The sequence below is a fragment of the Hyperolius riggenbachi genome, chromosome 2 (genome assembly GCF_040937935.1).
Source record: "Hyperolius riggenbachi isolate aHypRig1 chromosome 2, aHypRig1.pri, whole genome shotgun sequence".
Lineage (NCBI taxonomy): Eukaryota > Metazoa > Chordata > Amphibia > Anura > Hyperoliidae > Hyperolius > Hyperolius riggenbachi.
The window spans coordinates 93,454,763-93,482,556 of record NC_090647.1 but is presented as its reverse complement, the minus strand read 5'-3'; the positions used below and the strand labels follow the sequence as shown (position 1 = coordinate 93,482,556).

Here is a 27,794-nt window from a genome sequence, read left to right as displayed (position 1 = left end):
TTTAGTATCATTTTTTATCCAGCATTGTACATAACCTGGGCTATCATATATACTTTCACCACTAGATGGTGACACTTATCTGATCACCACAAAAAATGGTGTTAACAATATATAGACTCTTCTGATCTATTGGTTTACTAGCAGTTTCACAAATAATGCAATTTGACATCTTTTTTCATTAAATTTTTTTTTTATTTATTTATTTATTTATTTTTTTAATGATGATTTTTTTTATGATTATTTTTTTAACAACGAATACCAGTGACTAGTCCTTACATAGATACTGCCCACTTGCAGAGTTCATCTACTACTATAATCAATGAGACTTAATATAATATATATAAAAAAACCTTGCAGGTGTTGACTTGGCTGGGATTCGGACCGGGTGCCCAGCACTTGCAGGGCGAGAGTGCTGGCCACTATGCCACCGTGCTGCCTTGATGTCCATGTATGCGTTCCTGCCTCATGACCACTTCCAGGTGCACCCAAATTGGCACGCCTTGCTGACATGGCAGATTTTGATTGGTGCATTAGGATCAATTAGTGCAACCACACTCCCCATATAAGCAGAGCCCCCTCGCACATCTACACAGAGGTGCTCACTTCTGCATCTAGACCCATTGAGGTAAGTTACTCTTGCTGAGGTGCTGAATTTTATTATATCAATTTAGACTGTTAGTAATTCTTCTTGCAAGTAAGCTCTAGGGCCATAAAATAGTACTATATGTTATACTTACTAAACTGACTATAATTTAATCTAGAAGCTGATGAACTTTAGCATATCGATTGACAACTATGGATATTTATTAACTTTTGTGTACACTTTGGATTCTTTTGCATATTTTATGATCAATTAGATGCAATTTTTAGACAGAGCGAGTTTTTACTACACTGCGACCAAAAATGTTACAATTTTATCATGTCTTCTCATGTTTTTAAACTGCGCCTTTATTTTAAGCTATTTCTATGGGTCATTATGTTTGTATATATTTCTGTTTGTTTTATAGTTATACTCCTGTTTGCCTGATGAAGCAGGACTACACCTGTGAAACGCGTTGCACTAAGTGGAGTTCAATAAAATATTTTTGTATTGATATATTGTGACTCAACTGAGTTATATATTTTTGAGGGAGGTAAGTCCACCTGAACATCCCCCTCTTTTAGACGGTTTTTAAACGTTTTTATTCTACTCTGGCGCCTCCGTACACCAAGCCTTGCTGAAATCTTGAGTCCACCCTCGGTGGAGGGGTGCTACCCCGTTTCCTATCTACAGAGAGTGACATCTTAAAAACCTGAGTGGGGTCAGGTTCTAATACTCCCCACCTGCACTTGAAGTGGTTGCCTATCAGTAACCCATGTTTGTGAGTATATCTAAATATTTTGCTTTTAACCACAACCAACTTAACAATACTACACCATATCGGGCTCTCGATTTCTCTTTGTTCTTCCAATCAGGGCTAGAGATGTGTCTCTACAACATCATTCCCTAAAACAATTATTGGATGCGTGAACTTGGCTTTAGATGCAGAGGATCAGCAGGAAAGCCAAGTAATATGTATTGTTTAAAAGGAAATCAATGTGGCAGCCTCCATATCCTTTTCACTTCAGGTGTCCTTTACAAAAAAACTGCCTCCTCCCCGGTTTATGCCTCTCTGACACTGCAGATGTCCTTGCCAAGTTTTTATATTCCCATCATGCAATTGCACATAGTGCTTGAGGGGGCCCAATGCAAAATGTGTACTGGGGCCCATAGCTCTTCAGCTATGCCACTCAGATTGTTTATTATTTCCAATGATGTTTCTTTGCTCTAGGGAGTCAATTTAATACTACCAGCATCTAAACAAAATTGAGTTTTTGTTTTTTTGGTACACTGCACAGTCACATCACTATTACATCAAAGAATAATTTAATGTAAGGACATGAACAAACAATATCTCTCCAGCTATCTGTCCTATCTCTCCCAGCATGCATTGCATATGCAAAATAGAGTCTAACTTCAAAGTCATAGTTATGCATGCCTGCACAGAATGTTTTACCAGTTTCATTATCTTACCTTGTGCATTAACTATTGCGGCATATGGGAAAAACTGAATGTATTTCTGCCTTTAGCCACAACTGACAGCGTAAGCGCAGAGCCACTTTCAAGATAAACAGCATATTCTAAGTTACTTCCATGTCTATGTTAAGGGATTTAGGGTCTGATGCAGTAAAGTTCGGTAAAGATGCCATGGGCAGGATTCTTACTGTGGCACTTATTGAATAAATTGGCCTAATTTGACCTAAATCCACATGGAGAGCCAGTCAATTCTTTTGTTTGGTTCTGAATTACACCTTATGTGGATCCGGGCATTGGCTGGTTTGACCCCTTGGTATTGTACTTTGATTGGGTTGCAGCACTGAGGATCTCTTGTGTTATTAAAGGAGAACTGTAGTGAGCGGTATATGGAGGCTGCCATATTTGTTTCCATTTAAGAAAAACCAGTTGCCTGCCTATCCTGCTAATCCTCTGCCTCTAATACTTTCAGCCATAGACCCTGAACAAGCATACAGCAGATCAAGTGTTTGACAGTTTTGACAAGATTAGCTGCATGCTTGTTTCTGGTGTGATTCAGACACTTCTTCAGCCAAATGGACCAGCAGGGCTGCCAGGAAACTGGTATTGCTTAAAAGGAAATAAATATGGCAGCCTTCATATCCCTGTCACTACAGTTCTCCTTTAAAGAGACACTGAAGCGAAAAAAAAATATGATATAGTGAATTGGTTGTGTACTATGAATAATTACTAGAAGATTAGCAGCAAAGAAAATATTCTCATACTTTTATTTTCAGGTATATAGTGTTTTTTCTAACATTGCATCATTCTCTAATATGTGCAGATTACACAACACTCAGCATTCAAAATGATTCTTTCAGAGCAGTCTGTGAAGTAATGACCTCTCCTCTAGCAGATAAAAAGAAAACAGTTCACTTACAGTTGAGATAATAAAAGTCAGATAATAGCCCTCTCCACGACTAACTTAGTCGGAGAGCTTAATGGCTTGTTTGCATAGAGATAACAACTGGAGTTTCTCAACTCTTCCTGTACTGGAAACAATTAGACTGATGTATCTGATCTTAAGGTTTTATTTCTTAGCTGTGCTACACATACAAATCATAATATCATCATTTTTTTTCGCTTCAGTGTCTCTTTAAGGCTTCCACTACATGAAGGTAGGTCAACTTTCTGTGATCAACAGGCACCTTTGTATAGAACTGGGCAGGGAGAAAAGGAGCACTATACTAACCTAAATCAGTAAGTGGCTGCATGCTGATGTTTTTTCTGCTGTTATTTTACAGACTCTTTACACTGTACAGAAAATGTGTAACAAAATAAAAACCCTCTGAGGGATACTTACCTCGGGAGGGGGAGGACTCTGGATCCTAATGAGGCTTCCCCCATCCTCCGGTGTCCTGGCAATCCAGCGCTATTACACCCCCCCCCCTCCCCTGAACAGAAGCAGGGCTGTGGAGTCGGTCCAAAAATCCACCGACTCCGACTCCTCAGTTTAGGATTCCACTGACTCCGACTCCTCTAATTTGCATATTACAATTCTGTTGATTAACAGTATGCAATGTGAAATTCGTCTCTTAACTGCCAACGCTTAGGAATTTTACAAGACAACTGAAGTGAGAAGGATATGTAGACTACTATTTTTATTCCCTTTAGACTAAAACTAGTCCTTGGTAAGAGTACTTGTAAAAGGTACAGACCGGAACAAAGAACATCTATCAGGCCCTAGGCAATGTAACTGTGGGTACATGTAAGAGTGATGTGCAGGTACTCTGCAGGGGAATGAGGAGATTCTTCCTCTATTACATATTCTTCATGCACAATCTGAACAAGGTTTATGGGTGACAGACAACACCTCTGTGTTCAATGTGCACAACATTTCTCAGTGGATTCCCTGCAGCTCTGTGGGGAGTGCATATGTAGAGTATAGTACTACTGTGTAACAAAGTAAACCTGAGACAGATGAAATTAAAGTTGTATACATACCTGGGGCTTCCTCCAGCCCCCTTCAGGCTAATCAGTTCCTCGCTGTCCTCCTTCGCCATCTTCTGCTGGATCTTCTGCTATGAGTCCAGGTACTTGAGCCAGTCTGGTGTAGTGCGCATGCACACACTCCGCCGCCGGGGGCGTACCACACCTGCGCAGCACTATTGCGCAGGTGCAGAATGCTCCTGGCTGTGGAAGCGGCACGTAGCCAGACTGCTCTGACTGGCTGAATTACCGGGACTTATAGCAGAAGTTCCAGGTGGTGAAGGAGGACAGCGAGGGACTGATTAGCCTGAAGGGGGCTGGAAGAAGCCCCAGGTATGTATAACACTCTTCTTTTCATCCATCTCAGGTACCATTTAATTCGTAGTCACCAAACCAAATGTTAACAGCATATCAAATTATTTGATTTCATCAGCAAAGGGAGTGCATACATTTGCATAAACCAGCATCAACGCAGAATTATTTCCATCTCATTGACCATCTCTATTAGTGACACAGCTACACATCAGGCTTTATTCTTACAGCATAGATGTTATTTAGTATATATAAGAGATTCCTGTGTACACATCATATAAACTGTACAGTTACAATCAGATATGTATATCGGACTTTAAAAATACGGGGACTGCTTTATTGAAGCAGCTTAAGTAACTAATTTTGATTCGTTTATTTCATTTTTGTGGACTGAGCACAGCTATTACTGTATATATACATTATTTTTAACGACCATTATCTGAGAAATAGAACATTTTATCATATTTTCTATTTTAATTACAGTTACAAATTCATTAGGAGTCGGAGTCGGTGCATTTTTTCCCGACTCCGACTCCAAGCTCCCAAAATTGCTCCGACTCCAACTCCACAGTCCTGAACAGCAGCAAGATAAAATATTTACCTACCATGATCCAGCGCAGGCGCAGTAGCGGCTCTTCGTTCAGGCTAAAGCAGAAATAGCCGAGCCCGATCGTATCTGCTCTACTGCGCAGGCGCAAAGGACTCGTGTCTGCACAGTAAAGCGGATACAATTGGGCTCGGCTATTTTTCACCTTAGCCCGAAGAGCCGCTACTGCATCTGTGCAGGATCGCAGGTGGGTAAATATTGTGCTGCTTGTCAAGCCTTTTGGAGGAGGTTTTGGGGGAGCTAGTGCTGAATTCCCCCAAGCTACAGAGAATGGGGAAGCCTCACTGGGACCCTAAGGCTTCCCCTCCCAAGGTAAGTATCCCCTAGAGGTTTGTTTTTTGGTTACAGAGTCTCTTTAACCACTTGCCGACCAGGGGATTTTTCAATGATCGGTGCTGCGTGGGCTCTACAGCCCGCAGCACCGATCAGGAGTGCAGCAGGGCGATCAGACTACCCCCCTTTTTTCCGAACTAGGGGGATGTCCTGCTGGGGGGGTCTGATCGCCGCCGGCTGCATTTGCTTAGCGGGGGGGCTCTTCAAAGCCCCCCTCTGCAGCGTTCTCCGCCGTCTCGCCGCTCCCTCCCTCTCCCTCCCCCTGTGAGCTGCGCAGGACGGATTTCCAATCAGAGGCCGGGGATCGCCGATCTGCCTTACGCGCTGCTGCGCAGCAGCGCCGTATGATGTAAACAGCTGGGATTTCTTCCCCGCCTGTTTACATTTTGCCGGCGAGCCGCGATCGGCGGCTCTCCGGCTGTTCACGGAGACACCCTCCGTGAACTGACATGGAAAGGCCGCTCGATCGAGCGGCCGTTTCCATGGTAACCCGCAGACGACCAGTTTACGCCAATCGGCGTTAGCTGGTCGTCAAGAGGTTAAAGAGGAACTTTAACCAAGAATTGAACTTCATCCCAATCACTAGCTGATACCAACTTTCCCACAAGAAATCTTTACGGTTTCTCGATTAGATCATCAGGGGGTTCTGTATGGCTGACATTGTGGTGAAACCCCTCCCACAGTGTGATGAACAACACCAAGGTCCTGACAGTACTCTGCCTGTGAGCCTTGCTGCATTGTGGGAAATGACGGCTGTTTCCAAAAACCAAACAAGCAATTTCTCCTTCTGTGCATAGAACTCTTGGTAACGAACATTCTGCACAGAACCCCTTGCAGGACTAGATGTCATGACCAGTTATTAATTTCAGAATGTAAATCGTGGAGAGGAAAACTTTTACAATGGCAAACACTGACAAAATCATCTATAAATGAATATTGTGGAAAACAAGCAATTTTATTAATCATGTTATGTTCCCTACCATTCCTCTTTAACCACTTCAGCCCACAGTGTTGTTCGCCTTGTGCATCCGAGCAACTTTCACCTCCCATTAATCCACCAATAACTTTATCACAATGGAATGATCTATATCTTGTTTTTACCGCCACCAATTAGGCTTTCTTTGGGTGGTACATTTTGCTAAGAATCATTTTATCCTAAATCCATTTTAACAGGAAGATTAAGAAATTGAAAAAATTCACTATTTCTCAGTTTTTGGCCATTATAGTTTGAAATTAATACATGCTACCATAATTAAAACCTATGTATTTTATTTGCCCATTTGTCCTGGTTATCACACCGTTTAAATGATGTCCCTATCACAAACTTTTTTTTTTGCAGAAATTCCGCGGCCTCTGATAAGAGGCCTTCGGTTTTTCTGCAGGGGACTTAGATCAATGAATGGGAATTATATTCGTAGCAAATCGTAGTACGGATAACTAATAGAACATTATTAGCATAGAAAAAAGTTTCATGTTTTTATTTTCAGGTCTGTAGCTTGTTAATATAGCATTGCATCATTTTCTCATATTTGCAATTTACAAACCACACTTTATTTTAAACTATGTAACAGAGCAGGGCTAATAACCCTTTCAACTTCCCTGCAGTAACAATCTTAATCTTATCTGAAGTTGTTTTTCACTATTTCTTTGAAGTATACGTGCTTCAGAAAACAGGACTTCAGCTGACTAAACTGGTTAGAGAGCTCAGGGAAGCTCTTTTGCATAGAAAAAAGGAGGGGACGTCTGCAACACAAGCATGGAAATAACCCACCAAGTGTGCTAGGGCTCAAATGTATATGGCACAAAGGAGAGGGTAAAGAAAGCCCTTAATAACAGCACCACTGGGAAAGTACAAAAGTAATATATTTTATTTCATGATTCAAAAAGGTAAATATATTGACAATGAGATTCAACATAATATTAAAAACAATTAAAACAGAATCAGAATCAGAATCATATTTATTTCGCCAAGTGCGGTGGTTGCCGCACCCGGAATTGTTTGTGGTACACATCGGCATGTAGTATAGTACAAGTGCATAGTGCAGGGAGAAAATAAAGAGAGAAGAAATTTACAAAGAGAAAGTCATTGACCATAGTAGTGCAAAAAACAAAACAAAAACAGCAAACATGCAATGAGCAAACATAAAATAAGACTATGCAAGCTATTTTGGCCTAGGTGACAGTCATCCTAGGGGGCTACGCTGTGTGCTGTGCACGAGTACAGTTGGAGTTCAGAAGGAGCACTGCTTGAGGGTAGAAGGAGTTTCTGTGCCTGGAAGTTTTGGCGGGAATAGATCTGTAGCGACGGCCTGAGCGCATGCGGTTGAAGAAGTGACTGCCGGGGTGGCGAGGATCATTCGTGATCCTGTTTGCCCTGGTTCTCATCCTGGATTCGTAGAGGAGGTCCAGTGGTGGTAAGGGAGTACCAATAATCTTTTCCGCGGCATTTATGACCCTTTGTAGCTTGTACTTGTCACTAGACGTGGCTCCACCAAACGATGATGGAGGAGCAAAGGATAGACTCGATGGTTGCCGTGTAGAAACTTGACAACAGCTCCTGCGGCATACCAAACTTCCTTAGTTGTCTTAGGAAGAACAGCCGTTGCTGAGCCTTCTTTTGGCATTTAGTGGTGTTTTCGCTCCATCTCAAGTCATTGGTGATGGTGGTGCCCAGAAAGCGGACACTTGATACTCTTGTGACTTTGGTGCCTTCGATGTAGACCGGATTTAGACGGGGGAAGCGCTTTCTGAAGTCCACAACCAGTTCGACAGTCTTTGCTGCGTTTAGGACGAGATTGTTGTCCTTACACCAGTTGCAGATACGCTCGACCTCGCTGCGGTAGGCCCGTTCGTCATCACAGTCGATGAGGCCAAGGATGGTAGTGTCATCTGCGAATTTGATGACCTTAACACGGTCGGCAGTAGGGGTACAGCTGTTTGTATACAGGGAGAAAAGGATCGGAGACAGTACGCATCCTTGGGGGGCACCAATATTTGTGGTCCTCACTCGGGAGAGGCAGCTGCCGAGTTTGACTTGTTGCGTCCTGTTAGTGAGGAAGTCCTTGGCCCAAGCACACAGCGTAAGATCAATCCCTAGTCGCGCTAGGTTGTCGTGCAGGATGTTCGGGCAGATTGTATTAAAAGCAGAGCTGAAGTCTAGGAAGAGGAGCCTGGCGTAGGTGTTTGGTCTGTCCAGATGTTCCATGATGAATGCCAGGCTGGTGTTGATGGCATCCTCTATGGACCTGTTTGCTCTGTATGCGAATTGAAGTGGATCTAGGAGAGCATCAGTAGAGTCTTTCAGGTGCTTGAGGATTAGTTTTTCAAAAATCTTCATAACAGTTGGAGTAAGGGCCACGGGTCTGTAGTTGTTGAGATCCATTACTCCTGTTTTTTTGGGCACCGGAATGATGGTGGACCTTTTGAGGCAGGAGGGTACTATGCCTACCGACAGGGATTTCTGGAATATAGAGGTCAGTACAGGGGCCAGCTGGCTAGCACAGGTTTTCAGGCACATAGAAGACACTCCATCCGGGCCGGAGGCTTTCCTGGGGTTCAGCTTCCGGAGGTGCTTGTGTACATCAGACACCTGGATTGCGATTGGTGCTGGGAAGACACAGTCTGTTCTGGGAGTGGATGCAAGGGCCTGGGGTACTCCGGGGGTGGTCGCCTGGTTTCCTGAAGGGATGGGTTGGAGTTCAAACCTACAGTAGAATTCGTTGAGTCTTTCGGCTAGATCGAGGCTTGGAGGCGCTTGTTGAGGGGGAGGTTTGAGGTTAGTGGCAGCTCTAAGGCCTCGCCAAACTTCCCGTGTGTTGTTTGACCGGAGGCTGTGGCCCAGCTTGTTCGAGTATTCCTTCTTTGCAGCACTAAGTTCGCGCTTGAGGGTGTATCTGGCTACTTTGAACTTGTCTGGCGTTCCAGACTTGTGTGCTGCCTCTTTGATTTTCCGGAGCCGGCGCAGCTTGCCATTGAACCATGGCTTGTTGTTAGGGTAGTCCCTGAAGGACTTTGTGGGGATGCACAGCTCCTCACAGAAGCTGATGTAGGAGGTGACATTCTCTGTCCATTTCTCCACGCAGGGTGACGCGAGGGCATCCCAGTCAGTGCACTCAAAACAGGCCGTCAGCTGCAGCTTGGCTTCCTCCGTCCACTTTCTGACAGTCCTGAGGACCGGCTTGGATGACTCAAGGTAAAGAAAGCCCTTAATAACAGCACCACTGGGAAAGTACAAAAGTAATATATTTTATTTCATGATTCAAAAAGGTAAATATATTGACACAATGAGATTCAACATAATATTAAAAACAATTAAAACATACGGCAAAGGTAAATCACTGCTGCAACAATAACAATAATATATTCATTAATGTGGAAATAGTAGCATCACAAAAGATATACCAAAAATGCTAATAGAATATTTGATTTTTAAAGCACAGTGGGCATCTAATCAAGAGCTCAACAGTGCTGTGAACCCGGGTTCAGTAATAATAGTGCAAATAACAATGACATAATTAATGATATAGAAAAAATCTGTGCAAATCAGCAAGTAATTAATACCACACCTAATAGTGCAAATGACTGGAAAAATGGCTGCAAACACACAATATATAGGAGCAGCCTCTAGATAAAGTGCATAAGGGGAAAAAAAGAGAGGTGCAAAAGAGAAGATACTTATCCCCGGGTAATGATGCAGGCAGCAGGAAAATAGGTGCCCCTCAGGACAGCCCCGCTAGCTCCGCGGGCGTCACCCCGCTTTGAAGGAAAGGACACCTTCCTATATATTGTGTATATATTGTTATTTGCACTATTATTACTGAACCCGGGTTCACAGCACTGTTGAGCTCTTGATTAGATGCCCACTGTGCTTTAAAAATCAAATATTCTATTAGCATTTTTGGTATATCTTTTGTGATGCTACTATTTCCACATTAATGAATATATTATTGTTATTGTTGCAGCAGTGATTTACCTTTGCCGTATGTTTTAATTGTTTTTAATATTATGTTGAATCTCATTGTGTCAATATATTTACCTTTTTGAATCATGAAATAAAATATATTACTTTTGTACTTTCCCAGTGGTGCTGTTATTAAGGGCTTTCTTTACCCTCTCCTTTGTGCCAAGCTCTTTTGCATAGATAACAAGTGAAGTTTCTTAAATCTTCCTGTACTGGAAACAATATGAGACTGGATCCTGTGCTACAAATGTTCTATTTCTTAGTTGTACTACACATTCAATTCATTAGCTCATACGTTGATTTTCACTTCAGATTCCCTTTAAAGGTTAGTTACAAAAATTAAGTTCATATGGTACTTAATATGGTCATATGGTTCTAGTTTATATAGTAATGCTCATTCTTAAATGATAATATGCTAAACTACGGCAGTTCTGAGAAAATTGATAAAAATGATATCAAGTGAGCCAAGCTACCGCTACAGTATTTATTGTAACCTACTTTCACATTTCTTACAGACCCCAGGAAACCACAAACTCTCACAGTTTAAACTACTGGGACAGGCAGACATATTTATAAAAAGTATAAATTAATTATTAGATTTAATATTTAAACATCAGGCAAGGTTTCTGATAGCGATGAGGGAACATTACTGAATAAGATGACCACAAGGTGGTGCTAAATCAATAGGTTAAGAGTAAGGAAAGTAGGAAAATGTTTGCGGTACCTTAGAGTGAGCTATGGAAAGCGTGTCCACCCAAACTCTCCAGCCTCCCCATTCATATTTGATGGCGTGATATAGCAGTATCCGGAATATGTTGTACACCATCTCTGTGATCTTCTGCTCTTCAGAGTTCTTGGGATTTATATAGCCGAGTGAGAACATCCAGTCCTGCCAAACAGAACACTGTAGGAGGCACCTAGGAAGTACAGACACAAGCATGGAAAGGATCAGACATCTTTTCTCGATAAAAGGAAGGGGGGGGGGGGTTATTGAGGACTGTGATAGTAGCAAAGGTAAAAGGTCTCTGGGTATACATGCTCTGGGGACATGTGAAGGCAACTGAAGCTTAAAGTGGGACTACTTTCAGCATGGTGGTGAAGTAGCGAGTACTCTTGCCTTGCAGGGCTGGGATCCCCAGGATGATCAACAATGGCCTAGACACTATCTGTAAAAAGCCTGTGTTTAACAAGATAAGTATCCTTTATATTGTGCTTTTTTCCTGGTGGACTCAAAGTGCTTAACCTAGATCAGTAAACATATTGCAGCTACTGGGGCACCCTCTATAGGCAGTGCCAGTGTTAGGGAGTCTAGCCCAAGTACTCCTTACTGAATAGGTGCTGGCCTACTGAACGGGATGAGTGGGGATTTGAACCCAAGTTTCCTGTATCTATTACACTATCCAGCCACTACAAGCGTACAAGTTTCCTCTGGGTGCTTTGGTTTCCTCCCACGAATTAAAACATACTGGTAAGCTAATTGGTTTGTCCCAGTATTTGTGAAACAAAAAGGGACACAGATGCCCCAAACTCACATTGACTGCCCTAAGTAACAGGTAAAGTCTAAATATTTAATAGCAACTGATAAAAGCAGTGATGTGGTGACATATGATCACAAACCGAGGGGAACAGTATGCTCACCCTATATTAGACTTAGAGACAAAAGAAATACAGAGAGCCCAATATAGTGTAGTATGCAAAACAAGGGGTTGGAAATGAAAAGTATATAATGCATATACTCACAAACGTGGGTTACCTCCTAGGTAACCACTGTATAGGCAGGTGAGATTAGACCTGTCCTCACTAAGAATTAAAAGTCGCTCTCTGTAGATAAGGAAATAAGGGGCAACACCCCTCCACCAGGGGTGGATATTGATAATGTAAGAGTGAACAGAGGCGCCAGCAGGATAAGAGGTTCTAAAGGGCTTAAAATCCCTCAGGAGGTGGTGGTGGACTCGCCTCCCCGAAGCAGACAAGATACCGTCAGTTTTATGACAACAGGTTTATTAATATACTCCAAAACAGTACAACGCGTTTCACGGGTATGTTCCCGCTTCCTCAGGCAATAAACAGATAGGAGTACACAGTATAGTCTCAAGGTCACGAATAGCGCCTTTTCGTGACCTAGTCGTGACCTTGAGACTATACTGTGTACTCCTATCTGTTTATTGCCTGAGGAAGCGGGAACATACCCATGAAACGCGTTGCACTGTTTGTTTTGGAGTATATTAATAAACCTGTTGTGATAAAACTGACGGTATCTTGTCTGCTTCGGGGAGGCGAGTCCACCACCACCTCCTGAGGGATTTTAAGCCTTTTAGAACCTTTTATCCTGCTGGCGCCTCTGTTCACTCTTACATTACATTAGACTTAAAGCAGAGTGTCTCCCCAAAGTGATCATAAAAAAACTAATAAGAAATTCCAACTATAAAACACTTTTCTAGCAGAAAAGAGATAAAAGTGTCAATAAATGTTAGCTCAGAATAGCTCTGGCATACTTCAATGAATGCGTCACTGAGCAAAAACATCAATACCGTTAAAACTTAAAAAGTAGATTTAAACAAAATAAAACTGTGGAATATCTTAAAAAGTCATTTTTAGGAGAAGGAAGATAGATACAATTATTTCATTCGTTTATTTTCACCTTGGGTATCCTTTAACCCCTCTATGTACTGTAAAAGTTGCTTTAGGTCAACTGCAATTGAAGGGCACATACATAATTGCTGGCAATGAGTAAAAAGATTACATATTTGAGGGATTGATTCTGAACACCAATGGTATATTTACCTAGTATTTACCTAGTGGGTATTGTCCACTGGTGAAAGGAATGAAGCTAACTCAAAATTCAATCAAATGGGTTTAGATATGAACATGACTCCAATAGTAATCAATTCAGAATATATTAGATCATCAATTCAAAATCAAATGTTTTGGGATCTTTTTCTCAAGGTTGCTACAATGCACAATGGCTGTACAGAGGAGGCAGGATGCAGTCACCATGATACACAGCACCAGCCTTAACCACTTGCCGACCGCGCACTCATAACGCGCGTCGGCAAAGTGGCAGCTGCAGGACCAGCGACGCAGTATTGCGTCGCCAGCTGCAGGCTGATTAATCAGGAAGCAGCCGCTCGTGCGAGCGGCTGCTTCCTGTCAATTCACGGCGGGGGGCTCCGTGAATAGCCTGCGGGCCGCCGATGGCGGCTCGCAGGCTAAATGTAAACACAAGCGGAAATAATCCGCTTTGTTTACATTTGTACGGCGCTGCTGTGCAGCAGCGCCGTAAGGCAGATCGGCGATCCCCGGCCATTCAGCGGCCGGGGATCGCCGCCATGTGACAGGGGACGTCCCGTCACTGACTGCACAGGACGGATAGCGTCCTGTGCAGCCCGGATCTCCCAGGGGGGCAGGTAGGAGAGGGAGGGGGAGGATTTCGCCGCGGAGGGGGGCTTTGAGGTGCCCCCCCCCCCCCGCAACACCCGGCAGGCAGGAGCGATCAGACCCCCCCAGCACATCATTCCCCTAGTGGGGAAAAAAGGGGGGCGATCTGGTCGCTCTGCCTGCACGCTGATCTGTGCTGGGGGCTGCAGAGCCCACCCAGCACAGATCAGCTACAACAGCGCTGGTCCTTAAGGGGGGGGTAAAGGGTAGGTCCTCAAGTGGTTAAACCTTAAATCCACTTCATACAAAACAATTTTCAATAGAAAGTTTCTGCATTTCCCTAAATACTAAAGAAAAATGTAATATTAGGCAAACTGAGAACTTGTGCCGCAAGTCCCCTAAGGCCCGGTTCACATTAGCGGCGGCCGTCCGGAATCGCCGTGCCGGAGCCGCACCGCTTGCAGAACGGACGGAACGGACGCACGGCATAGCAATGAAAGCCTATGCGTCCGTTCACATGCGTCCGTTCTGCCGGACCGGAGCCGGACCGGATCCGGACTCCGGCCTCCGTTCCAACATGCGCTATTTTTTGATCCGGCTCCTCCAGCAGCCGTATCCGGGGCGGAGCCGGACTGCACCATCCGGCCAATACAAACCAATGGGAACCGGAGAGCGCACAACACACTGGCTGAGAAATCCGGATGTTCTACCCCACTTCCTATGCGGATTGTTGCGGCGATATTGGATGGGGACACATGGGCAAGCATTTTGGAGTGGAGCAGCACAGCTGGATCCGGATCCGGAGATGTTGGCAGCATGTCGCAGGTGGAGGTGAGTGCTAAACAGCAGAGGGCCTGATTCCACAGGTCCCCCTTCTGCTGACCTCCCAGACCCCAACATTTTTTTTGTTTTTTACGTTACTTTTGACAAACGGATCCGGATCGCATCCTGATGAACACCTGATGCAACCTGACCGGATCCGGATCGGATCCGGATCAGAACCGTACGGTTCCGATGCGGATCCGGTCCGGATCCGGTCAGGTCATCCGGTCCGTTTGGCAAACAACCGCAAGTGTGAACCGGGCCTAAAGCGGACATGGCATGCATCCAAATCAGGGCTGGATTTACTATTAGGCACTGTAGGCTCATGCCTACAGGCACCTGATGGAAAGGTAGGTTTACTCCCCTCCTCGAGTGCTCCCCTTCTTCCCTATGCAAAGTCCCAAGTAGAGCATAAATGAGAGGTTACTCAGCCAGCTCTCTGCACCTCACTGATGAGATCTCCTTTCAGTTGGGGGCACCTCTAGCTACCTAATATCTGGGGGCACCTTTAGCTACTTGGTGTTAGGTAGGTAAAGGTACAATCAGTACTAGTAAGGGACACCTATTGCTACCTACTCTGGGCAGGGGAAGTAAGCGTCCAGCACACTTGTGGTGCGGTGTTCAGGAAAAGGGGAGGGTGTAAGTTCATGGGTGGTGAAGGCTTAAGTGCCAGAATATCTGTGCCCATAGGCTCCTGTGCTGTAAATCAGGACCTGATACAAATGATAAGATGGAAAATGTAAAGAAAACAGCAGCTTGCTCCTCAACTAAAGAATGCAGCCAGTAGACAGATGAAAAGGAATAGCTGATTTCTTGGCTGTAGGACCTCATGAACCCAGAGATAATTATAACCTATGAAAAGCTAGTAGTGATAACTAGATTTCCATTAAATCGGATTTTCACCCAGGCCATTTATTAAAATGCAATGATACCGGTGTGAAGCCTGACACAGGCAAGTGGAAAATTGTGCTTCAATTATATCCCGCAGGGACATTATCTGTATAACTTTACATGTGTTTCCTGATCCGATGTAGATTTCCTTCAGGTGTCGAAAAAGCATATTGTAAGTTTAATCTGTCTTGTCCTAATTTGATGTACTGCGTGCATATACTCAAACTCAAGGCTCTGTGGATCAACTTAAATATATATACGGTATGTAAATGTAATGGCAAAGCCTATCAAGATTTCACTGCTTGGCCTAGTAATTTTCAAGCACTGTGTAAGTACTTGCTCATCTTCGATTCACACTGATCATCATAGTCAAAAATTGTGCATTTTGCCCTAATTTGTTTTACTTTTGATTTCAGGCTCATCTGACTGACATTCTTTTCATTTTTGGCATTAGAATCTTAAAAATATGCAAAGCAAAGATCATTCAAAACTTAATCTGACCCTTCTTGAGGAGTTTTTTTTTCTTGCGATACTTCCATTGAAGCCATTGTGCTGAAGCACCCCTAAAATTCTCCAAGCACCCCCCAGCGTGAACTGACTTTCGGCGTCTAATAGACGCCGTGTCAGTTCACTGCAGCAGCAGCCAGCAGCTCCGGCAGAGCAGGGCTACAGTAAAACGGCGTCCGAAGCCCTGCTCTGGAGACTGAGTCTGCAGTGCAGGGCTTCGGGTGCCATTTTCCCATAGCACTGCTCTCAGCGTGGGAGTTTCAGTTGCTGGCTGCAGAGGATTATGGGAGCTGAGCGCCGGACAGAGGCCGGGACAGGAGCTCTTCTCTTCAGGTGAGTAAATGTTTTTTTTTTTTATCACAGCCAGCCAGGTGTATGTTCTGGTCAAGTCTGCTACATGATTTAAGTGTTTTATGGCCAAGTCTGCCTGCCACATGATTGCATGCATTTCTAGTCAAATCTGCTGACATGATTGCATGTATTTTCTGCTCAAATCTGCTGACATGACTGCATGTATTTTCTGCTCAAATCTGCTGACATGATTGCACGTATTTCTAGTCAAATCTGCTGACATGATTGCACGTATTTCTAGTCAAATCTGCCACATGATTGCACGTATTTTCTGGTCAAATCTGCCACATGATTGAACGTGTTTTTTAGTCAAATCTGCCGACATGATTGAACGTATTTTCTGGGCAAATTTGCTCACATAACGTGTATTTTCTTGAGAAAACCTGCACAATTATGTGAATTTTCTGGGGAAAGGGTCACCAAAACTTGGGCCTACTGTCTTTATGTTGCACATTTAAAGAGAACCCGAGGTGAGAATAATATTGAGGCTGCCATATTTATCTCCTTTTAAAGTGTACCAGAGATGACATGTGACATGATGAAATAGATATGTGCATATACAGTGGCAAGCATACAGACACTTATGCTGTGCTCCTTTTGTTTTTCCATGCCTAAAAAAGTTTATAATTAGCTATAGAATTGACAGTTTTTCTCCAGTCAGGACTCAGTCAGCTCACTGATAACAAATTACAGCTATAAAACACTTTCCTAAGCAGATACCTGGGCTTTTTACTGTGAGGGAAAAAGATAAAAAGGTCAATAGTTCTAGGCCTACTTGGGTAGACATGGAGGACCAGCTTATTTCACCCATCAATATCAAAAACCTCCTATGGCTCACTCTAGTACATCGTACTAAAATTAGCAACCCTATTATAAAACACTCTCTTCAGGTGTGGGATAGCTGCAAGTACTCTGGTCGGCTAATGTCTGCCCATAGGCCACTTCTTTCCTTCTTGGGTAACCCCTCTTTCCCTGCAGCTCTAAAATCTTCTGCGCCATACCATTGGTGGGTTTCAGCTAAACTCTACAGGATACAAGACTTTGTTACCGATACAGGCATTAACTCCTTGGACCACCTTCGCGAAAAGTTTGCGCTTCCTCCCCGAGTTGTTCCGTCATATGTAAATTACTCATTTTGTGAAACACCACATCGCAATTGCGGAATCCCTTACGAGTAGGACCTTTTTTTGAAAACATTTGTGATACCAACCCACATGCATCTGGGGTAATTTCATTTATATATAGGGAGCTCACTCTCACACACTCTCAAAGCAATGTGTGATATTTGGGAAAACATCCCCAAGACGTCGATAAATGCTGATCTGGTTGAGATAAATTATAAACTACTGTTTAAATGGTACCTAGTTCCCCAGAGGGTGGCCAAGTATAATAGAAAATGCTTGGGAGATTGTTTCAGAGGATGTAGAATGACGGGTTATTTTGCCCTCATATGGTGGAATTGTAAAAAAGTACGTATATTATGGATTAGGGTCTGTACCTGGGCATCATCCTTAATCAATGCTCCAGTTTCGCGAAACCCTCCTCATGTCCGATTAGGCTGCCCCTACCCCAACCTATCCCCTACTCAAAATACTAATTAATTTTATCTTTACTGTTACTAAAATCAAAATAGCGGCAGCTTGGAACACCCGATCTCTTTCATTTGAAGCGATCAAGAACAGGCTTGGCAATATTTTGTTCTTTGAGAAATTGAGGGCCGAATGAATGACAATATGAAAAGGTTTCACAAAATCTGGGACCCATTAATAACCTACTTATTAAACCCCAAGCAAATAGCGACGGTGCGTAATCAATGACCTCGCCATGGTTACTTCTCATAGGCAATGATAACTTGTATAAGGAGGATTAGCTTGGACATCCCTCGTCCATGGAACCTCTAGAACTTTTAAAACTTTAATACATCTCTTTCCTTTTTCTCCTCTAACCTTACTTTCCAACTTCATTTTGTACCTCTCTTTATCTGCCGAATTCCCTTTTATTTTAGATCATACTGTGGAGTTATGGAGGCTAGATCTTCATATCAAGATAATACAAGGATTGTTAAATTAAAACAAGTCACTTTTTCCTAGTTTACAGTTTATATCCATTATTACAGTTAGTACATAACTGATTTGATCTATGCTTACGCTAGTTAGTTAGCAAAACCTGACTTCGCTGGAGGACAAGTTTCATGGCCAAAGGTACTGGACAAGGTACAGTTGGTTAGTCCCCACCCGACCCCATCGGGGTTAGAGACGGATGTCGGACTATCCTGTAAGTTAGCATTCTAGAAATCTTGCCTGATTATACCTGGGAATTATCGTTTAATTTTTAAGTTATGAATAATAATATGATAAACAGCGCCATATGATTGCTTGAGTTATAATACGTTTATCATTGAACGACTGTATTGCTTTTGCTTATCTTTGTAAATGCAATGCCATGCTGGAAAATTGTTCTTCAATAAAAACGATTGAAAACAAAAAGGTCAATAGTTCATGTATTTTCACTCTGGGACTCTTGAGACACTGAAATTGAGCAGAGACTATGAAACATAATCTGCCTTGTAAATGCTTATACATAAAATAAAACTTTGAGACCTCTGAAAGAGTCATTTTTAGGAGTAGAAGGACAGATCCAAATGTTTATCTCATTAGATAATTTTTATCTCTGGTCCACTTTAAGCAATACAAGTTGCCTGGCTGCCGTGCTGATCCTCTGCATCTAATTCTTTCAACCATAGACCCTGAACAAGCAAGCCATCTTTTCTGGTGTAATTCAGTTCACTACTGCAGCCAAATAGATCAGCAGGGCTGCCAGGCAACTAGTATTGTTTAAAAGGAAATAAATATGGCAGCCTCCATTTCACTCTCACCTCGGGTTCACTTTAAATTACAGTTAGCTCCGCCCTCATCCGATCATGACCACGCCCAGTTTTGCAGTGTCACAAGTTGTAGCCACGCCCATTTTTTGCCCAGAAATTGGTTCAGCACCTGCATAGCACCCACCCCCAAAAAAATCCTGGAGCCGCCACTGCGCATGATACTGTTGTCACATGCACATAATGACCACTCTTTTTCACAAATTCCTATAACTGCTGCAAAGTTCTTATAAGCCTCTTCGGTAGCCTTCCTACCAAATTTTCTCCTTGTTTTCATCCGGTTTTGAGTAACAATCTGATCTGGAAAAAGTCCTAGTAGTACCAAATGTTCAACACTTAATTGTACCCTTTATCGAGCTCATAGGAAGTGGTAAAGCATATAAAATGTAACTTGTGCCTGTCCGCAGGATCCATGAGATCTTTTGACAGTGCTTTACCAACAACAGTTAATTGTTTGCTTTTAGTTGCACTAACAAGCAATGAAATGATCAAGGAATAGCCATGTCTGTGCTATATATATCAGAATGGTTCCAACCAATCACAGGTGCAAGCAAGTTAAGCTTGGTATGCAATTGAGAAAGTGGTCCTGACTGGATTTTAAGAGTAGATTTTAAGGGGGCAGTTATCCTTTATCGATCTCAGTGATTCTTATTTTATATTTTTTTTTTCCCAGAACTACTGCAATTACGGTAGCTCTTTCATTTGGCTCTTCTACTACTTAAATACAGCTGAAAAATGTTTTTGTTTCGTATGTGTGTTTTCATTTCAGGCCATAAAGCAACAAAATGTGAATATTTTAAAGGCGGCAAATCCTTTCTATACCCATTGAAATTTTTGCAGCACGTGCTGCTGATACACGTGAGGAATAGTGATGTCGCGAACCTCCGATTTTCGGTTCGCGAAAAGTTCGGTTCACGAAAAAGTTTGCGAACCACAATAGACTTCAATGGGGAGGCGAACTTCATAATTTTAAAAAAAAATCTACTGGCTGGAAAAATGATAGAAAACATGTTTCAAGGGTTCTAATACCTGGAGGACCACCCTCCACCCTCCTCCCTCATCTGCCAGGGAATTATAGTATTTCAAAAGCCAGCTTACATACCGTGGCTGGGAATTGAACCCAGGTCTCAGTGTATGGTAGGTAACTAACATCCATTATACCACCAACACCACTAGCTGAAACTAGCCTAGCATGTACCATTTATGCTCAATCCAAGAGAAAATTAGACAAGACAAGACAAATAACATTTATATCACGCTTTTCTCCTGGCGGACTCAAATCCCCACAGCTGCAGCCACTAGGGCACGCTCTATAGGCAGTAGCAGTGTTAGGAAGACTTGTCTAAGGTTTCCTACTGAATAGGTGCTGGCTTACTGAGCAGACAGAGCCGAGATTCTAACCCATATCCAGCCACTGCTTAAGGATATGTAGCCAGGCATGGCCTTGCCTTTTGTGTTCAACAGTTGTCCAAGGAGAACCCCAGATAGCCAGGTAGATTCATCTCTCTCTCTAGTAGGGATGGTCACCGCTTTCCGCGGAATTGTATTTTTGAGCATAAATGGATTGAGCATAAATGGTACATGCTAGGCTGGCTTCAGCATGTAGTGTTGGTGGTACAGTGGCACTGTACCACCAACACTACATGCTGAAGCCAGCCTAGCATGTACCATTTATGCTCAATCCATTTATGCTCAAAAATACAATTCCGCGGAAAGTGTTGACCATCCCTACTAGAAAGAGAGAGAGATGAATATATGTTCTAAACAAAGCTGAAACATGCAGCATAAGCACAGTTGCCAGAGATAAGGAGACAGCTGAGATTAGATGCATTCAATTGCCCAAGTGTTAGCAAGGCCATTTTCAGTCTTGTATGTCAAATGACCCGTTCATTTTCTGCTTAAAAACAACTGAATTATTTGGTGGCAAGAAACATTTTTGGTTTTCAAGATAACATCACTTATTGGTTACCTGAGCATATAAAAATGCAAGGTCCCATTTACATTGTTTAGGTGCAATTCTTACACAATGGCACCACAACTCTCCCGACAAGTCACGCTGTGTGGTGCCACCGGGATGAAACCAGGCGGGCATAAAACACTGCATGCGGCGTGTTACCGTTTTGGGACTCACCGCAATCACTGATTTCCTCAATTACTACTCCTGCGATGGGATGAAGCATTTTGTGCAACACACCACACGGCAACGCATGTAATTTAAAAGGGGCCCACGGCAAGGTTTCAAAATAGAACTTACAACCAATGAAAGTCAATGGGCTTGTGCACATATACCTGTGCGTGTGAATTTTGCATGCGTGAAAACAACTTAGAGCATAATTTTACACATTGCCTGCATTTTCCAAATGATGAGCATTAGGTACTTGAGTTGTAATGCAGACGAACGTGTGTTGCGTGAACAGTGCCTAAAGGGTTTGATAAGTTTGAAAGAATATTTAAACATAAATAATAAAATTCACACTGTATGGGACACAATGCTGTGCAGAAGTGTTTGGTTTGTTCACTTACCTTCGATTTTCTCGACTATTACTGAAGAGCTTGATCATATCGGACAGGAACAGGCGTCTCACCTCCATAAGGTCGGAGCTGGGGGTGGAGTTTTTCAGCAGTGTGGCCACCACTTTCAGAATCACTAGACAGAAAACACCAGAATGAGCACAGACCAACTCAAACATCAATAGTGAAATGTACTGAACATGGTGGTATGGACTGACTCCAGTAACGGAGAAGCATGTGAAGGATTTGTAAAACTCTGGATGGGCTGGACAAGCTCAGGCAGGAGCAGAATGCTCCTGGTCGCGGGAGCGCGCTCGGCCGGACTATGCTTGTGCCAACTGACAGGATTACCGGACTGAATTGCTGAGGATCCAGGAGGCAGTGAAGGAAGGTGAGAGACCGAGCAGCCTGAAGGGAGCTGGAGGAAGCCACAGGTATGTATACATTTTGTTTGTTATTTTTTTATTATTTGTCTCAGATTTACTTTAACAAACCTATCCTTACTGAAGAAGGCTAATACCATTTATCCCTAAATGCTGATCCTCTGCCTCTACTTAGGGAAACAGCTGCCCAAAATCCCCCCTCAGACCAGTGCCAGTGCAGTGTCCGGGGACAGGCACAAGTTTTTAGACACCAGAATATCTGCAGGCATCCTACAGCTCACAGCACTGGCCCCCTTTCTTTCCCTGCTACAGTTGACTTTGGATGGAGAAGCAGTGTGTGTACAGAGCATGGAGCAGCTCTGGGGAACTTAAAGTCAGGTGTGAACACAGCCCTGTGCCTGCTGTGTGAATGCTTTGCTTTCCCCTTCATTACCAATGTTGGCTGTCATTATTATCTGTATCCAAACTGCTCCTGATCAATCCCGTTGTCAGTCAGTTGATCGGACAGGAAATTGCCTAATGTTTATCCAGCATGATGTCTAATCATGTCATTATGTCTTACCATATTATTATACTGTATTGTGCGTGGCTGAGGGAGACCTTTTAGGAATCCCCTTTGAAAATCCTGGGTTCTCCCCTGCTCTATCAAAGTTCATCCGGTGCTATGCGACCCAATGGACTACAGTAACCCAACACAGTGCATGTAGTGTGTTACTGCATAACAGATGGCAGTGAAGCATACTTTTCATTGACTGCATGATTCATTGTATGCAACAGTTGCAAAATGCGCGGTGCAACTTTTTCATTCTGTTACTTTCCTGTTTTTACAGGGAATGCAACGCAGCTTCCACTGTGAACCTAGCCTTAGAGTTTCTTTTTCAGGTGGAGTTAGAAACGTTTGTAACGTAAAGACTTGACACAGATTTGGACAGAAGTAGTCAGGACTATAAGGCATTCTGTGTCTGGGACTGGAGTATTTTAAAGCACTGTCAAACTTGAGAAAAAGAAAAAATTAATAAAAAAAAGCTTTACTGTAAGGCCCCTTACCCACATGCTGCTTTTTCGGACGCGTTTACCAAACCTTAATGCAACAGACTGCACTGTCTGATGTCCCCATCCATGTGTTGTGAAAATACAGAAATGCATTGTGCTTTCCCACTCATTGTATGAAAGGAATCACGATTACATTGACAAAAATGGAAGTGCTGTGCGTTGCATTGTTTACGATGCTTTTAGTGGGGAAGGGGCCTAGTATGGAACTTTGCTTCTTAATCTGACCACGCCTTCTGCTCTTCTCAACCTTGGACTACAGTGGTAACTCTCTGGTGAAATGGAGAGAAGCGGACAGAATTCTGAAACCAAAAGGCTAAGTAAACTATTCTTACTTGGATTCTGAATCTTCACAGTTGAATCTGGCTCTGGGTGAGGTTTGTGGACAACTTGAGTGCACACCTGCTCTGTCAATATCTAAAAAACACAAAGAAAAGCATATCTGCAATCAAGAAAGGGAAAACATTTACACGGCATATAACACAATCAACAATATCACAACTGCTCATCACGGAAGATTCTCCTAAAAAGTGGCTTCAGTTCCTCCCAACATGATCCGGTATAGCTTTTTTTTTTTTTTTTTTTGTATTAAACGTTTTTATTGAAATATAAAGACATTCAAAGATAAGAAAATGCTCAGAACATAGTGGTGCATAACTTATAGCTTAAAACACATCCTTCCTCATAAATTGAACCTGAGGTACCAACAGAGATGGAATTTAGCTCAACTGTAGAAACAAGTCCTTTTCGGGAGCTGAAGAGACGGCAGCAGAATAACCCATTGCAAATTATGAGGACTATAGCTAGTACTCAGAGATATAATGGCTTACGCATCTTATAAAGGTACATTTCCAAGGTTGTCCCATGTAGAGCACCTGTAAAAATAGTCATATAATCAATTGGAGGGAGGAAACAATGCCTGAAACTGTTGGTAATGTGAGAATATGGAGAACGAGAATAGACGTAATAAACAGAATCAAAGGAGGAGAGTGAAAGGGAGAGTAATCTAGGAAAAGGAAGAAAGAGACAGAACAGAGGTGATGGACGGTTATCTGCCCAGGCCAAGCAAACAGTAACACTCGGTATTGAATAGGCTTCTCCATCAAAGCAATTCAACCCTCCAAATAATGGTTTAGCAGTTCTTCAGTGTCAACTATTATTGGCTCTGGTGTGCAATCCCTTCCAGAATATCTTTAGCTTTCTAAGAGTCTCCAAAGTCAATCCAAATCGCTCACTTAAACACATATGCGTCTGTTCTATCTTGGGAGGTATGGAATAACTCGTCCATTCTACATAGGTTGCTGATCTCCAGGACCACGTGTGTCATTGTTGGAATTTCTGACCTTTTCAAGTATCTGGCGATCAATAAATTTGCCTATAATCATGAGGCAGCATACCAAAAATGTATTTGCATGCAAAATACCTGTTATATAAATATAGTCATTTAATAAATCAATTAAAAGGGAATCCCAACATTCACTGAAAGAGAATTACTGCTGTCTCCACCTTCATGCAAGAAAATTAAAATGCACCAGAGGTTAAAATAAACTAATGAGACAAACAATTGGATCTGTCCTCCTACTCCTAAAATTGACCTTTTTAGGTATTCCATGGTTTTATCTCATACTTACGAAGTAGATTATTATTTTTTATTATTTAGTATTTTATATAGCGCTGACATCTTCCGCAGCGCTGTACAGAGTATATATGTTGTCTTGTCCTTTAACTGTCCCTCAGAAGGGCTCACAATCTAATCCCTACCATAGTCTTATGCCTATATCATCTAGTGTATGTATTGTAGTCTAGGGCCAATTCAGGGGGAAGCCAATTAACTTATCTGTATGTTTTTGGAATATGGGAAAAAAATTGAGTACCTGGAGAAGACCCACGCAGACACAGGGAGAACATACAAACTCCTTGCAGGTGTTGACCTGGCTGGGATCGAACCGGGGGCCCAGCGCTGCAAGGCAAGAGCTCGAGCCACTACACCAATGTGCTGCCCACATTGAATGTTTGATTGTCTCTGCTCAATGGCAGTCTAAGTCCCAAAGTTAAAATACATGAACTATTGACCTTTTTCTATTTCTCCCCTGCCCTCAGACGTTGTATTCTGCCAGGCAAACTTTTATGGCTGTAATTTGCTCATCAGTGATGTTTATTATATTCCCGACAAGACAGATGGAACAATTTTACATCAACTATAATGCTTTCCAGTTTTCAGCACTGAAACAAGCAGCAAAAATGATAATTGCTGTAGTTTTTGTTTTCCTCAGCACGGAATACAGTACTGGGGACATGAAACACTTGCTTTAGCATGGTACACAGCCTGACAATGAACAAAGCAGGCATTAAATGCTGGAGTCAGTTTTCTGGCACACATGACATGGAGAGAAGGAAAAACCACTCAAGTCTTTAAGGTCATGTGTAGCCACTGTTTAGAGAGACACTCTACTTACAGATCACTAAGGACAGGCTCTATTAGAGCTGCCAAGACTAACCTTACTACAGCTAAATCAATTCTGCAATGCAAGAGTGCCGTTCAAGTTCAAAGGTGAGACGGAAAAAAAATCCCTCTGTAATATCTTTAACAAGAACCCACAAGCCTACCAATTATATTTTCCACCTAGGAAATAAACTGACAATCTTACATTGAAACAACAAAGTATTTCTACTCTACTGGAGATAACAACCCTCCCCCCTCAGTTACTCTGTTGGTGAATACAGAAATGTATTGGTCCAAAGGAGAATATCATATATTGCTCGTAGCAACTGGACTTTATGTTCTCAGAGTTCGCTCCACTCTGCTTCAACTAGGATAGGGCAGAAAATGATGAGATGGTGTCTTTGCACCTTAGATCTACTGCTGGCAAGGCAAGAAAAGATAATCAAGAGAGCCGTCAGGAGTGACTTCTACTGCTTCACACATTATTGATGCGTTTCAAGCAGAAATGTGCTTAGTCGGAAAGTGAAACATCTAGGACTACGGACATTGCTGCTTGAAACGCATCAGGCTTTTGTAGCTATTGATTCTACTTTAGTGATTAGGTTTTTTTTGTTGCTAATAATAATACTGAAGCAGCAGTGGATGTGAAATGCAAACATTTTCTTCAGTGTGTTCGATAATGGCATGCTTTTATCCTGCACCTGATGTCTGCTGGAGGGGACTTGTCACAATTCCCATGACTTCAGAAGTCTGCAGTCTAATCACGTATGAAAGTGGCAGGTTTTCTCCTCTGGGCTTCCAGTGAGGTTACTGCAGTCAGGCACTTTTATTAAGGACTAGACACAGATCTAAATATGCCACCAGATGACTCAATAATAAGTGTCCAAATGGTGCCTTTTTGTTTGAAATTAAGCATCAGCCGTTCAAAATCCACGTCCATGCAAAAGGGGTACTTGGAAATGTGGGCACCGGAAATAGCCGCTAGTAGAATATAAGTAAATTTACTGCTATTATACTATTTTGCAGCACTAATTTCCAAAAGTAAAATATTGGTAAATTATACCGATATTTTACTACAGCCAAGCCTAACCCTATTCTCACATAGAACCATCCCTCTACTATCACATCTCCCCCCCCCCCCCCACCCCGCCCCAGTAGCCTAACCCTAAACACTTCCACCTCCCCTCCCCCTCCGATGCCTGACCCTAACCACCTTCCCTTTCCCGCCGATATCCAAACGTACCCCCCAACCATCCGATTCCTGACCCTAACCACCTCCCTCAGCGATGCACAACCCCGACCACCCCACCACCACCAATGCCCAACCTAAAAAGACAAAACAAAACACATGACACCTAATCTTAAAAAAATAAACACTCATCTACACCCCCCCCCCCCCCCCAGCAACGCCCTAACCGTAAAAAATAATCCAACAATGCCTAACTTCAACGACCCCCACCACAAAAAAATGAATATTGGGCGTCACCATAGGTTCCCATAGTAACATCGACTATGGTGGGTAACTAAATGGCATGCGCCAGGGCCAGCTATTTAATAGCAGGCATAGTAGCACGTCCCCGCTGTTTTATCGGCTGCCTCCGCCTGCCAAATTTCCCACCGTACGCTATATTACTATGGGCGCCTATGACGGTGCTCAAACCTCCATGGTGCCACCGGCGCCCAAGTTTCCAGCTTCCCAAAATCCTGTTTAAATAATATGGTGATGCAATCTGCAACAGAGGAGTTGAATGGATTTGGCTCTATTCGTGTGTCAGATTCTTGGCTCAATGACATCACGATGTCCAATCCACAAAAAGTCATGTTACAGACTGAACTGTCTGTCATGTGCAACAGCCTGTCATGTGCTAGAAACGTTTTCCAGATTTCTTATTTCCGCTCCCTGCGCTTTAGTGGTCAGGAGTCGGGGAAAAGCAAAACATAAAATAAAATAGTTACAGTATACTGGTATTTGTGACTTTGGTCCACGGCAAATATGTCTTTACGCTGTAGCCGGAGAGAGTTCTCCCTTAAACTCAGAAGTATATGCTATCATGGCGCGCTTTCTGCCTGGCAGTCAGACTAAATAAAAGCCCAAAGAGCAGAACAGTAATGGAAGTAATTATAAAGATTAATGTTACCAATTTTTTCCAAAGCCATACCCTTTTATAATTGTAACAGACACGTCTTCTTGGAATAAAACTGGTTTCCTAGCACTCTGATTTGCTGAACAAACATCCAGTGTGATCATGCAGGCTGTAGTACAGCAGCTCCCAGGAAACAGTAATGATCTGTGATCCATCATTACAGTGCAGGAGTGAGGCAGTGTTTATACATGGCACTAGAA

At 42.8% G+C, this 27,794-nt stretch overlaps 1 protein-coding gene across 9 annotated transcripts in view; it reads right to left on the bottom strand.

Moving 5' to 3' along the window:
* The window catches only part of NBEA (neurobeachin), an 866,760-nt gene that overhangs the window by 528,729 nt on the left and 310,237 nt on the right, over positions 1-27,794 (bottom strand). For all 9 annotated transcript variants that reach the window (XM_068267062.1, XM_068267067.1, XM_068267066.1 and 6 more), the window contains exons 19-21: positions 23,343-23,424; positions 21,587-21,710; positions 10,958-11,150 (exon numbers count right to left, since the gene is read on the bottom strand). In XM_068267062.1, coding sequence (XP_068123163.1) covers positions 10,958-11,150; positions 21,587-21,710; positions 23,343-23,424 — 399 coding nt within the window. The remainder of the gene's footprint in view (positions 1-10,957; positions 11,151-21,586; positions 21,711-23,342; positions 23,425-27,794) is intronic.